The following is a 14,643-nucleotide window of genomic DNA, read 5'->3' on the forward strand; positions in this document are numbered from 1 at the left end:
TTGATCGGTCTGATCATATGGGCAGCAGTGGGTAAAACATGCTACTCAGGGCGATGCACCTTTTTATTTTTCTCTCCTCTTCAGACCACAAAAGAGCATACAAGTTTATCTGGGAGGAAAGCCCTGCTGTGGGAAGAAAAATCTTTGTTTCAACCTACATGACCAGAAGAACCCTTTCAGGACCTATTTTCATGGTCTAAAGAATTATAACTGAGATGTTCAGTGTATAATAATGCACTAAGTACCATACACCTACTGCAGTCTGTGTGGCTGATGCAGCAATTTGTGCAATATTGTACCTTAACACCATCTTTGGTCAGGCAAGCCTCTTCCAGAAGTCAGTAACTTTAATTTGCTTAAGAAAATTACAAAACATAGAAGGGTCTGAAAACTAGCTATGCAGAGCTGCCAGCTTTCACAGCATTAACTCCTTTCTCTCTGGTTTATTCTCTTGAGTCACTATTTGAGGCCACTGTAAAGGACTGTTGCTTAGTCTTCTCAGGTTGCAACTGATTTCTCCTCAGGCTTGCTACAAAAGGATATTTTTAGTATTAATTTGACCTCCTCAGGTTTGACCACACAAGAAATCAAAGTGTGCCACAATTTCTGTGCCTATTCTAATACATCTACTTGCACAGACAAGAGAAGCAAGAGGTTTCAAAGAAACCTTGCTAGGATAGGAAGAAATAAAACAGCTTTATAAAGAAAAGAATAATTTAACAAGTTTTACCAAGTGACCTCCAGTGCTCCTTTTTAGCAGTTGTTACCCATTTTTAAGGAAGGTAATGTGTGTGGCAATGCTGTGGGGCACTAGAAGTGGTCATTTATGTAGTCAAACCATTAAAATAGCTCTTGGCACAGTTCTGGCACATGCTAACTAGCACTTTCCCAAACAACAACCCAACACAGTTTCAGAGTTGGCACAGATGAGGAAATCCTTTCCAGCCTGCACAGGGCCATTCTGCTTGGACCATAAGGCAGTTAAATGCTACAGACACAGATTTTTTTTGTACCTGTGGGCCATGATGCCAGAGAATGATCACAAACACATTTAATTTATTAGAATACATATTGCCTCACATTCAAAGTACCACAGATCTACTACATTTTTTTCTCTGTATATTATTTATGAGCATGTGATTCACTGCTGGGTAGTGTTTTTTTGTAAACAGACAGTATAGGGATACATTTGATACAGCTTGCTTGTGTAAGACAAAATTAAACCAGTTTTTCATATCCAATCTTGAGTATGGGTGCAAGCAACTCACCCAGCCTCTACATCTTACAACAGTTCTTCTAATTTCAACACAATCAACAGGCATATTTATGTTAGGATTCAGAAAAGAAGAAAAAATAAAAACCCACCCACAATGCACACAAATGCAAACTCTTTATGTGAACTTACAACAGTTCTAAATTAAAGTCAGGGTGAAGGAGCCAAAGTTTCATTTATGTTAAATAACCTCTCTTAAAGCTGCCTTAACACCAGAGGACTGTGAAATGTCTAAAGCAGCATCTATTTATAGAGAAGGTATGCAAGAGCTGCAAAACAGTAAAGACTCATCTCCACTCTGTGCAAACTGTCAGGAAACCTACTAAAGGACACGCATGCCTGTCCTGTGCTATGCTGTAAAGGCCATGCTACCAGAAACCTTCTGGGCTTTCAGAGAGCCAACCAGCTTGTACATGAACACTGATCTCAATAAAAATACACCTGTATTTCTGGGAAGACTTTTAAAAAGGTCCCCCCTCAGAAGTCATGAAAGGAAATTTTCTGGTAAAGATGGAGAACAACTGCAAGGAATTGCAGAACTTTAACTAAATATCAAGCGATTTGCTTGCAAAAAGGCAAATGAAATGTAAAGAGATTCACAAAGTAAAAAAAAAAAAAAAATAACCTTAGAGTCACCTGGGCTTTAACATGAAGTTTTCTACTCAGGATCATAATCTTGAGTTAAAAAAGCCAACCAATGTAATTGATGCTGGAGAATATTAATAGAGAGTGATTGCTCACAATTTCTTCCAACCAGGTAGAAAGTGATTAAGAAACTATTAGCAGTAAAAACCCACAAGGCTGAGTTCACAAAACACACAGTTCAACTGTGGGTATCTGTGCTATGGGATGTTGCAAATAGCAAGAGTTTGTAAGAACAAAAAGAGATAAATCCGTGAAAAGGTCCACTTAGAATAGCTTATGCTGGGGGGGGTGGGGGGGCGGGGGGAGATGTGTGTGTGGAGGTTTTGGGGAAGCATCATTTCTGGTACTTGTAAGTCTTTCAACTGGAAGCTGCCTGACACTGGGAAAGTACACCATTTAGAAGTATCTTAGCAAGCTTGTCCTACTTTTATACCCAAGGCCATATTTCTCCTGGCGGTCAGCCTTCAGAGGACAGATACTAGACTAGATGGACTTACAGACTCCCTCTGTGTTCTCACCATTCCAAACTATTTTACACAGAAACATCCAACAGTATAGTTTACAGTGAGCTTGTCAAATTCTCTTTTCACTCTCAGTATTCATTTCCCACAAAAAAAGCAAAGTCCAGGCCAAGATTCTGGACACTTGAAAACCTGAATCCAAGATATTTAAAGTACTATTTATAGCCTTTCATGAAAATCAACTGTTCTGTTTGGGACCCAATGAACTGGGAAATGAGGGGGAAAAAAAAAGTCTCAAACTGTACAATTATTTTTCTTTCCTTCCAATCCACAAGCACTTGATTTATTTTGTCTTCTCCTTTCAAATGTAAACAGACAAATTCAGATGTCAAAACCCCAAAAGACAGTAAGTTTAATGTAAATTTCTCTCACAAAGAACATGAGGAAAGAATGAAACACATATCACAATCTATCGTGTCACAGTAATAGCTTCTCAGTTAAACATCTGCATAGACTGCAGGTTTACAAAGATACAGATAGTAGCACTAGCTATGGTAAAAGAACCGTTTTATGTTGTCCAGTTAATGAAATAACCTGTTATCAGTTCCATACAGTTTCACTTCGGGTTTGTAAGAAAGCCTGAAGATATTTCATACCTCTAGATGCTCAGGAAGGACTGCATATGTGAACTGCTTTCTGTAATTGCCACAATATCAGTAGGAATCTCTAAGCAGAAAACAAAAACCTGCATCTTCCATTTTCAGCTTTACATTACTGGTTCTCCAGTGGCAGGGTGTAATATAATAGTGCACTAAAGGATACACCTCTGAATGACATCAGATATGCAATAATTCCTGGTGAGCTTTTTAGAAGAATAATGCTTTAAGTATACAATCTTTCATGAAAAAAAACGGACTGTCTGTAAACCATTTAGAGACATTGTTTATACTGCAAATTATATCAATTACATTCTCTACACTATTATTTGTTGTGGTCTGAGAGAACCCAGTAGCAAGTCAGCAAACTTCACAATTATTAATATCTATTCCTATGGCTATCAACTAACATTTGTTTGACATTATAATGATCAATTACTTGTTGGCTACTGCAGAGATAAAAGGAAATGCCAGCGAATTTTCTTACTTCTAAACAGTACTGGTATAATGACATTCTAACAGAAAGTTACCTCTTCAATCAACATTATTTTTCCTTAATAACCAACTTAAAAGAAAACACCAATTCCAAGAAAACACAAAGCATGATAACCCCACTGTGAGAAAAAGCATTTCTGAAAATATTTTGATACTTAGAAAACATAAGGTCAAAATAACTCAATTCTATTTTAACTAGAAGGAAAATATACTATTTCTTAAATCCAGACTAACGATGAAAAATAAGATATTAAATAACTAATATATTAAAAACAATGTACCTACTTGCCTGTGATGATCCTCCAAAGCTGCGCACCTGCAATTGTGGGAATGTAAGATGAAAAATAATGCACTAGAACAGAAACAGTAGTATTCTTTTTCTTTATTCATACAGAATATTCAAATTTGGGACAAAACATGTAACAAGTCTCTGTAACAGTCAAAATATAAAGAGTATATTGACTTAGAGTAACACTTCCTGAATTGCTTTCTGTAAACTTAATATAACAGTTAAAAATGTAAATGAAAAAGAAAAGATCAGTGTCTTATATTGCTACATTTTCACAGGGAAGGAAAAGATAACCAACATAACTCACACTTCAGATCTAAACTGACAACCACTTTCTACATTCCTTATGAATCTGTAATAGTCTTGCCATCTAGTGGTTGTTTGGAAGTGTGAAGAAGCTACACATAAGTGTTATAGTGGAAAGAATTTCTTTCTGGTTTTCTGCCTTCTTTCTTTTCTCACTGCTTTTTGGAGTGGCACATCATTGATTTCAAGACACTACCCAAAGATTTCTACAGAATTACTTCAAGAACCTGTCTGTTCTTGCACACTGTGTATAATGCCATCAAAGGCACTAATGCAATAAAAAATGTAACTATAGTAAAACCTTGTTCTGTAAACTGTGAAACCTCATCTCTATATCTCTGTTCATCTCTGTGAAGCCTCATCTCTATGATAACTATCTGACAGAAATGCTAGTAAACACAAATGAAGATGGGATGGTATTCTTACTCTCCTAGCTTGGTGAATATTGATGCATCTTGGATCTGGTCAATACAAAAATACTAGTAATTATAGCTAAAGAGAATTTACATTATTCACCACCTTCCAACTAGTTAGGTATTTCAATATAAGTGGTGATTTACACAACACAGAGCTTAAAAATCAAATTCTGTTAAGCTTGTAATGCTCAGGCAGGAAACAGAATGGTAACGAAGACTCCAGAGAAAGCAATGAAAATAATCCATGCTTCAGGAAAGGTTGCAAATAATTGCTGTAACTTAGAGGGAACAATAGGACTTAGCAGTCAGAAATTATGTGGTAGTACCTCAAAGTGGAATATCAGGCTTCTGTGGCACCTATTTCCTGCTTTTGTACTATATTAAGGAGATTTTTCAGACATTTTGCATCACAATTCAACATCAAACAAAAGCAAAGTAAGACACTTACTTCAAAAATATTCCTGATAATGAAAACTACAGACTGATGACAAGCATTTTACCCAGGAATTTTCAAGACTGATAATGAAGTACAGGACATGAATTAAAGGAAAAGCAAAACAAAAAAATCCCACCCAAAAAAAAAAAATCCAACCAAAGAATAAAACAAACAAACCCCAAAACAATAAACCCAAACCAAACCAAAAACAGCCATCCCAGCCAACAAATTCAAAATCCCTTTCAAACTTTGTTGCATATACGTAACACATACATGCTGGAAACTAAACATTACGTGAAGTAATAAAAAAATACTGCTCACTTATTTCAACAATGCTAAGGGATCATACTGGGTGTCCGAAACCTTCCAACAATGACGTGATTCAAGTAATGTCAGAAAAAGTATGAATTATAGAACGGTTGGGGTTGAAAGGGACCTTAGATATCATCTAGTTCTAACCCCCTGCCATAGGTAGGAACACCTTCCACTAGACCAGGTCCCTCAAAGCCCCATCCAAGCTGGCCTTGAACACCTCCAAGGATGGAGAGTTTACCACTTCCTCGGACAGCCTGTGCCAGTGCCTCACCACCCTGACAGTAAAGAACCTTAATGTTCTAAAATGCTTAGGAAAACTTTGTATTTTAGAAAATATTGTATTTTCAAACCAAGCAGTTAAGAAACAAGAAAGACTGTTCACTGATACCACTTATACTCACAAAAAAAACCAAATCTAACGCCCTTTCTATAAAATATAGCAAAACTTCATTGAAAATTGTCATAGATCACCATAGATATATCCTCTCTGAAATTAGCTAATATTTTACAAAGAGCATAATACTGAAGTGGATTTAGTAATAAACTAACATGCTCTGAATTGCAGGTGTTTAAGCAAGGAACTCTACCAGTATACAGTCTTACCTTTTTTCCTTGAGAATATCAAATCCTTTATTATCTGAAGAACTAGCACTCCAAGCATTATGAGAGAAATCAGATGATACACTCTGCAAGTGGTCAGTGCAACAAACCTAGAATGTCAAGAAGAAATAAACGCTGCATACTTTCAAACTTATTGGGAGCATATGCAAACTGACAGCATCTACTAGTACTGAAACATCAAGAGACAAAAATAGACTGATATTATGTTAATTGAACTTAGTTTCTCCCAATAGTCTTTCCACAAGAAGGAAATACGGAGAGCTCCAAGGACAACATAGTTTCATTTAAAGATACAATTGCAGAATATACATTAAGCTTGTCCATTTTGTCCATATTTTTACATAGGGACAAAGGAAGTATACAAACCTAAATATTTTCATTCTTGCATAGGAACCATTACTTTTTTTAAATTAACTATGACTTTACTAACATAATCTTGGCACAATACATGCAAAACAGGTTAGACATTTTCTCCTGTTTCCTATAAGGCTTAAGTTCACACAAGATTTTTATACAAATTATTCTTACAAATGCAAAGATAAGGTAAAACTGTTTCATTCATGGTATAATACTCACTTTGGTCTTTATAATGAGTTTTTGTAAATTTTGTTTTTCGTTACATGCACGTTTAGAACATGTTAAGTCTAACAGACCAACACCCAGATTGTATGATTTATAATTTTATACACTACTGACCCTGCTATCCACGTGTGTTCAGAGATTACCTTTTGTTTTACTGACAAATAACTCACAAAAAAGGCTGTGAAATATAAAAGTATTAAAATTCAATTAAATTTAAAATACTTCAGCTTTTTTATAGGTTGTCTCAAACACTTCAAATCAGAGATCTCAATACAGATAATGAACAAATCAGTATATTTGCTTCTAAAAGCAAAAACACTTAAAAAAAATAAAATTGAGGATAGCCAAAACCAGTAAGAAGCCACTGTCCAAGCCAGTGGGTCAAATGAGAATACCAACAGAAACAAAATCATACGAAGCTGTGAGGTTTCCAGGAAACCCCTCAGATTTGGAAACAGGACAGCTAGCCACCCAGCTAGTTGCTGCTGCAGAATTTTTCTGCAAAAAATAGAAGAAAGTGAAAAGGAGTAGTAAGCATTGCCACTGGAGGAAGCCAGGAGACACCCTTTGAGCATACTTGGACTTTTGTAAATAAAATTGACTTCCAGATATTTCTACCAAGTTCCAGACATAACTGCCACTTATTGGAAAACTGCTCCACTATTTCTTGCAATCTTCAAAATCCAAGACTGCCTCAAAGAAAATGTCTGTGCCACTGATTTTCACATTTACCACGAACTCATAATGCCCAAACACCCTGAGCAGACGAGGACATGATTTCCAATATGAACACATAAGCTCACTCTGAAAGGTTTTCCTGAATATGAAGGGGGTTTATATCTGCGCAGTTTGAATTATAAGACTAGTCTATCCAAAAAAAAAAAAGTATGAAATCTTGTCCTGGGTTCAGCAGTAGCAGTCGTTTTTCTCCTTCTTAGTAGCTGGTGCAGTGCTGTGGTTTTTACTTTCCACCTGGGAACAGCGCTGATAACACGAATATTTTTAGTTGTTGCTCAATAATGTTTAGTCTGACGAAGGACTTTCTGAGTCTCATGCTCTGCCAGGGAGGAGAAGCTGGGAGCAAGCAGAGACAGGACACCTGACCCAAACTAACCAACGAGGTATTCCATACCACAGCATGTCATGCCCAGGATGTAGGACTCAGGGCAGTTACCTGGAAGGGCTAGATGTGTGCTTGAGTCAGGCTGGGTATCAGTAAGCAGGTGGTGAGTGGTTGTATTCTTTTCCCTTGTTATTTCCCTTATCATTATTATTATTGGTGGTAGCAGCAGTGATTTGTGTTACACCTTAGTTACTGGACTGCTCTTCTCTCAAATCGTGGGAGTTAAATTCTTTCGATTCTCCTTCCCATCCCTCTGGGAGCAGGGGGAGGAAGCAGGGGGAGTGAGCGAATGGCTGTGTGGCTCTGAGTCACGGCTGGGCTTAAACCATGACAAATCTGTACCTCTCTATATTTTCAGCCAGCTCAAGAAAACCAATTGAATAGTTAAGGTTGGAAAGAACCTTAAGATCATCCAGTTCCAACCTCCCTGCCATGGGCAGGGACACCTCACACTAAACCATGTCACCCAAGACTCCATCCAACCTGGCCTTAAACACTGCCAGGGATGGAACATTCACAACCTCCCTGGGCAACCCATTCCAGTACTTCACCACCCTAACAGTAAAGAATTTCTTCCTTACATCCAATCTAAACCTGTGCTGTTTAAGTTTCAACCCATTATCCCTTGTCCTATCACTACAGTCCCTAATTATTAGGCCCTCACCAGCATCCCTGTAGGCCCCCTTCAGATACTGGAAGGCTGCTATGAGGTCTCCCTGCAGCCTTCTCTTCTCCAGAATCAAACACTATGCCCCATCTTAGCGACTACCATTGGCCAGCCCTCAATAGTTTCAAATACATAAATATGGAAATTTATGTATGTGCACTTGCACACATGTGCATACATACACACACATTTTACTAGTTCTTAAAGACCAGATGTTTACTAAGAAGGTTTAGCCTATCTTTCAAAGAATACACAGAATACGTTTGACCTACTTTATGCTCACAACTAAACTATACTCTTAGTTTCAGTGCAAACACAGCTGTTACCTGCATTAAAAACAACTGCACTGATGTAGACAAGGATTAGCAAACAAAGATTAACAGGGTAGTATCTTCTTTCTGCTCCATAGCTTTTGGGAAAAAAACTGTTATCTAGTTGGAGCAGCTAATATAGTCACCAAACAAGGGTTTTTCACTTATTTGGAGATCTTTCAATTGTTCTGAATGGACTTCCCATGCTATAATGTTACTAGCTGTCACACTCCTTCCCTGCTTTGCTACTATTTAGACTGCATTGTTTGCAAGAAAGACTTTCTCTTATGAATTGATTCACAGCCAGTGTGGGTCAGCCCTCAGGTGCTCCAGCAACACAGATTAGAAACACTATTTGCGAGCCATATGTCAAGAGATCTCTGTTCCTGAAACCCCTACTGGTCAAAAGCTGCTAAGGTCCCCTTATGTTTTTTTTTGGCGTATGTCTATCACAAGTTTATCAAAAGGTTACTTCAACATGCTGGGATTTGAAAACCACTTATTATGCTAACAGTGCAAGGATTCAAAATTCTTACAGGAATTATCAACATGATGCATAGCAACCAGAATAACAAAAACTTTCAGTGATACTTTTGTTTATAATTAGGAGTTACCGCTTCCCCCCTTCTTTGTTAAGAAAAAGAAGAATTTACTGAAATATTTCTAACACACACACACATATATATAGCAAAACTGAAAGGCTCCAGAATTACATCATACACTGCACAAAAAAAAATCTGTTTAGTAGAAGAATCAGTAGCTATGCTTACACAATAAACTTTTACGCTCTCTTTTTAAGATATAAACACAACAGATCAAAGTTCAAATTGTTTAATTTCTTCTACAAGTGGCATGGAAGTAAAAACCATTACCAGAGATGTAAGTTTGTCCCCCCTCAAAATACTGCAGTATTTTGATAGATATGTTGTTTTTTTTTTTTTGTTTGTTTGTTTTTTATTATTTTGGCTTTGCTGTGGGGTTTTGGGGGCGTTTGGTTTTTGTTTTGGGTTTTTGGATTTTTTTTTTAAGCAAAGGTTAAAACAATGTACAGAATGATGCATTTTAGACAATTACTTCAGCAGTTAACAGGGCAGCTTGCATGACAAGGGGGCAAGAAACTCTCCTGTAGGCTTTACAGAACTGCATAGAAATGGTCATGAGGTGCCACAGGTTTAAAATAATACATGTATAGAATACAACATACAAATGTGAGATTTGGGGGTGGGGGTTGGGGGAGGTAAGGAGAAAGAAAAGTACATCATTCTGAAACTCCAGTGAAAGCTATCCTACCTTCCTACCTTCTCTTCAGCATTTCAGACACCCTCATTTCTTCCTACCTACAGACAATTAGAGTACAAATTCACTTTCTTAAATCTCATAATGTAACTTTCCTTAGCAAGTGATGCTTCTCTATTTTTAGTGTCCCACAAATAAACAGGCACTGCCAATCTCTATTGCCTATTCAGAAGTCGCTGAATTCAAATGTAACCTTTTCAGTATTTTGGCAGCTTCCATATTTTGCTGAAATATTCAAAAACCATCCCGTCTAATAATAATAAAAAAATAATATCCTTTTGACAAGGTTCCTATAGCCATGAAGGTCAGATAGAAAGAAAAGATGGAACAACAAATGCAGCTGAAATTCCATGGCAAAAGGAAGTCTCTACGTAGTAGGAGAGCAACACATTAAAACTCCTCTGGCTAGAGAGCTCCTTTATTTGCTCTGAGAGGTGATATCTAATATTGCATCACCTAAAGATGGAAAAGTTCTCTAAGGTAACACCATCAGCTATTGTGACACATTTATTGCCTGAATGAGTGATTTGCAGACTTTAGTTCCATGCTTAACAAACACTTATTTACATCTTAAAATCAGAGCAAAATAAATAGTACTGGTCAGCATATACTTGTGCCCTTCTTAAATGGCAAGGTGAAAATCCACGAACGCCTTCCAAAGTTTACCATAGAACCAGTCTTCTTCCATAAGACACATGTAAGCAAGCATGGGCTATGACATAAACTAGATAGAGAATGGCTCTCACCAGTACAGAACAAATATTTCTAGTGCATTTTGAGAACACTTAACTGCTAACAGGTTGGGGTTTTTTTCAATCTGTTAATTTTAAAGATATGCCTACTCCTGCCCTTACAGAGTACTGCCTGACAATGTTTCAGACAGACACCTACAGTGATGGTATGTATGTAAGGAAAAGATTTGGTCACAATTGTTTCCTGGTGGCCACTGTTTCCTGTTGGAGCTGAAAGCAGACTACTCTTCTATGCTTACTGCAGGAGTGATCAGCACCAGTCTTGGTTGCAACAAATTCTGATGCCCATCTCAAGCAAGAAGTCTGGGGAAAGGGAGGAGGGTTAGTTTTATTCTAAATTAAGCATTAAATGCACTTCCTCAAGAACACAGATGAAATACACTGCGAGACAGTATCAAAAAGCTTGTGTTCTTATTACTGGCTCAATCATGTAGTTTCCCTTCTTGTGAATCAAGAAGCAATAATATATATTAAATTCTACTGTATTTTATTTAAAGGTAACATAGCACCTTGACTCTAACTGAAAAAACACGCCAAAGCAGATTTGTAAAACCTGCTTTTTACACCTATTAAACATGAATTAACAATTATGTGAACTGGTTTCAGATGTAAATGATTTTTCATATTAAGCTTATGTACATATCAAAATGCAGTTATATGCAAGTATTAAAATCCAAATGCTCAAGCATTCAACACATCTTCAGTCCAAAAGTCAGTAATTCAGTATTTATCCTGTTGTTCCTTCAGTACATCTTGGTCTGAGCCAAGGTATCAGCATATGCATTCAAGAATTACAGTGCAAAAATCGTTTCCCCATCCCTGCAGAAAAAGCGTAAATACCTACTTAAGACAGAATAAGTTATGCAGGCTTTTTTTACAGAACCTATTTATAGAATAGAATTTGAGAGACTTACTATGTTTATATGATATTTAATTGTCTATTTGCATATCTGAACATTATACAAAAACTGTTGTAAGCTGATTCCCTGTCGCAGAGAGGAAAACATATTACATGTAACAAAATATATTTACATATTGGATGTCACAAATTTTAGAATAAACAAAGACTTTATAAATTCTGTCTAACAAACCTCCTCACCCCTACAAAAAGAAAAAAAAATGTTGAAGAAATTGATTTCAGAAACATTCACTCTACATCTTATGTTAATCCAGCTTCACACTATGCACACCACCACTCTGGGTGCCTGTCAGCTTGAACTCAAACAGCTATATATCTGTTTAGCTGAAGATATCGGAATACTGAAATAGAATGCTTCTTAAAATACATACATTGAAAAATGTTTAAAGTCACTTTTAGTTTAGTGGAGAAAAGTGTAAGCTTCTGTACAGACATAATCTAGGAAGAAAACATCTTTTCCACTTAAAGATTTTTCCAAGTAAGAATGCCATTCAAGAATATAGGATTATCTCAGATTTTTAATAAAATATTTCAAGCAGAATGGAACGAAGAACCAGAAAGTGGCTGACATATGATTTATATGCTGACTAGCAAGGAGTTTTGCATTGGATAGTGCCCAGAAGACTAACAACCCTATCATTAAATACATAAAAATAAAAAAACAAAAACAGAAGAGGCATGACTATTATTCTAAATCTTGCAGTATTATCTTTAATTCTTTCTTTGTTAAGACAAAGACAATTCAATCATCCACCTTTTATTCAAGAAGTTTATTTGTCAGGTTTTATTCAAAAGATTAGGATCACATTTATTCAGCCAGAAAGCACAGATCAAATCAAACATGAGCGGTTCTTTAGAAAACCTTCTAGAACTTATTAGGAATAAATAATTTGGAATAATAAATAAATCTCTTGCATTAAGAAACAGATTTCCACAAAATTAAACTACTATTACTTTGACAGTCAACTGCAGAGGTGGTAGTTCTCTTGGAGGTCTGTGTGCAGGCTGCAGGGCAAAAGGCCAAGGCATCTGGACTATTCTAACTAAAGTTAGTACCACATAGGACACCAATTCAAATTGTTTATTCTCTCTACCCCAACTTAAAGAAACAGTATTTTAAACTTACAAGTCTAAATAAAAATGAAAATAGTACAATTGTCCAAGCAAAACTACTAAGAGTTTTTAAATGCTTTGTATTTGATCACCAAAGAGAAATTTGCTTACAAGCTCAGAAATTTGGAAGTATATCGGTGGTCTGGGAAATAGAATCAAGTCAATAATAAAATGTCATTGCAAAATTATCTCACGCTGTTTGCATGGAAACCTCTTGGGGAATGCAGCGGTTAGAATCATGGTTCAATATCTGTGGCTTGTGGATCAGATTTGCTACAACTCATTGAATTCAGATGAGCATATTAAATGAAAAATTGTGAAGAAAGGTTAAATGACCTAAACTACATAACTTCTGAGTATACCAAGACATCAAATGCTCCAGTTAGATCAGTGAAAATAGGATGGTATTTCCATGAAAGTCAAAATTATTTTGCATTAAACACATAACATCAAATAATGTGTCTTCCTTTATTCTTGCAGAAACATAACCAGATGACCTTAATTAACCTATGCTCTGGCAAAGTACAGAAGAAATCTTAATCCCATTTTCTCATACAGTGGCAGCAGTTTGATGTTAAACAGTCCACCTCTGCCATGCTGCTCTAAATCTCATTTGCTTTAATGCTCTCATTAGTCATGTAACATCTACCACAGAGCATAGCATATTCACCTAAAACTTCTATTGTTCTTAAAATTCTACTTACTATTTGAAAGGTCTCATTATTTTGAATTAATACATGAAGAAATTAAGACAACATGCTTTAGACAGAAAATCAGCAAAACAGAGTAAGCCCAAGCCAGGCTGCTATTTGCTTGTTCTCCTCTGTTCAGCATTTCTATTTTCCAGAGTTGTCAACCTGTGTTTGGTCCTAAATTGTTCAGTAATGATTGCTTTCCCTCAGTTCCTCAATTATCCTATTTGTTTTATTTTCTGATTGATCCTGTTTTCATCTTACTGGTTAGAAAATGCTGTAAACTGTCCAGGTTTTTATGTAACACTATCTGGCTCTTAAACAATGTCAATTTTCATTCCTGTAAACCAATCTCAGCCAAAATTCTGCAAGTTGTCACTAAGAAACTCTTGATTTATTCTCTCATACAATGAAAATATTCATTAGGTCTGAGACCAAGCAAAAAAGAAACAAATCTGAGCATAGATAGTGACAAAACACACCGTTTTTAATGGTATATTTGGAGAGCATACCATACTGTCTAAGCATACTGTTTAAATCAAGGAACGAGACTAGTATTCCAGAGCTGATCAGTTAATCTTTTCATCCAGTACTGGCACACTGTTAACAACACACCTGCAGGACCATAGAAATTTGTATATCAAAAAGCATGTAAAAATCTTAAAGAAAAATTCTGACTTGGGCTAGCAATGAAAACAGCAAACAGAGTAATGCAATAAATTTGTTCCACAAGGAGACAGAAACAGAGAAAAGGTCTATTACATCTTAGCCTTTCCACTCCCTCTCTTCCCAAGAAACCCTATGGAAATCAGTCATTTGGAAACTGGTGAATAGATGCAACTGATGCATCTATGGATGACCTTGCAAGACACATTAATGTATTACGTTTGAAACATCTACCTGCAAATATAACATGTCTTTGAAACAAATATCTGCAAAGACAAAAGACATAACATCATGGAATTCCTAAAAATAAACTTGTCCTCTTGAACTCATAGAAATATTCAAGATGACAGACTGGGAGAACAAAATGAAAAGCTGCCACTATTCCCTCCTCCCTATACACAAACACAAGGCAATAATTAGGCTGGAATACTAGCTTAAAATACAGGATTAGTGCAGAGTTTCTCTGCTCTTAGGGAAATTATTCACTTTTTTAGTATTACACATGTAAAATGCTGGGGGGAGGGGGGAAAAGAATGTTTTTCTCATGTGGTATTTTGACTTCAGTTTGTAAGCTACCTACAGCAGAATGCTAGTACCCATATCACACTT

General features: G+C 36.4%; 1 protein-coding gene across 1 annotated transcript in view; it reads right to left on the bottom strand.

The window, feature by feature from the left end:
• The window catches only part of RETREG1 (reticulophagy regulator 1), a 62,900-nt gene that overhangs the window by 45,140 nt on the left and 3,117 nt on the right, over positions 1 to 14,643 (bottom strand). The window contains exons 2-3 of the mRNA XM_031052868.2: positions 5,896 to 6,002; positions 3,816 to 3,846 (exon numbers count right to left, since the gene is read on the bottom strand). Coding sequence (XP_030908728.2) covers positions 3,816 to 3,846; positions 5,896 to 6,002 — 138 coding nt within the window. The remainder of the gene's footprint in view (positions 1 to 3,815; positions 3,847 to 5,895; positions 6,003 to 14,643) is intronic.

The sequence above is a fragment of the Melopsittacus undulatus genome, chromosome 1 (assembly GCF_012275295.1).
Source record: "Melopsittacus undulatus isolate bMelUnd1 chromosome 1, bMelUnd1.mat.Z, whole genome shotgun sequence".
Taxonomy (NCBI): Eukaryota; Metazoa; Chordata; class Aves; order Psittaciformes; family Psittaculidae; genus Melopsittacus; species Melopsittacus undulatus.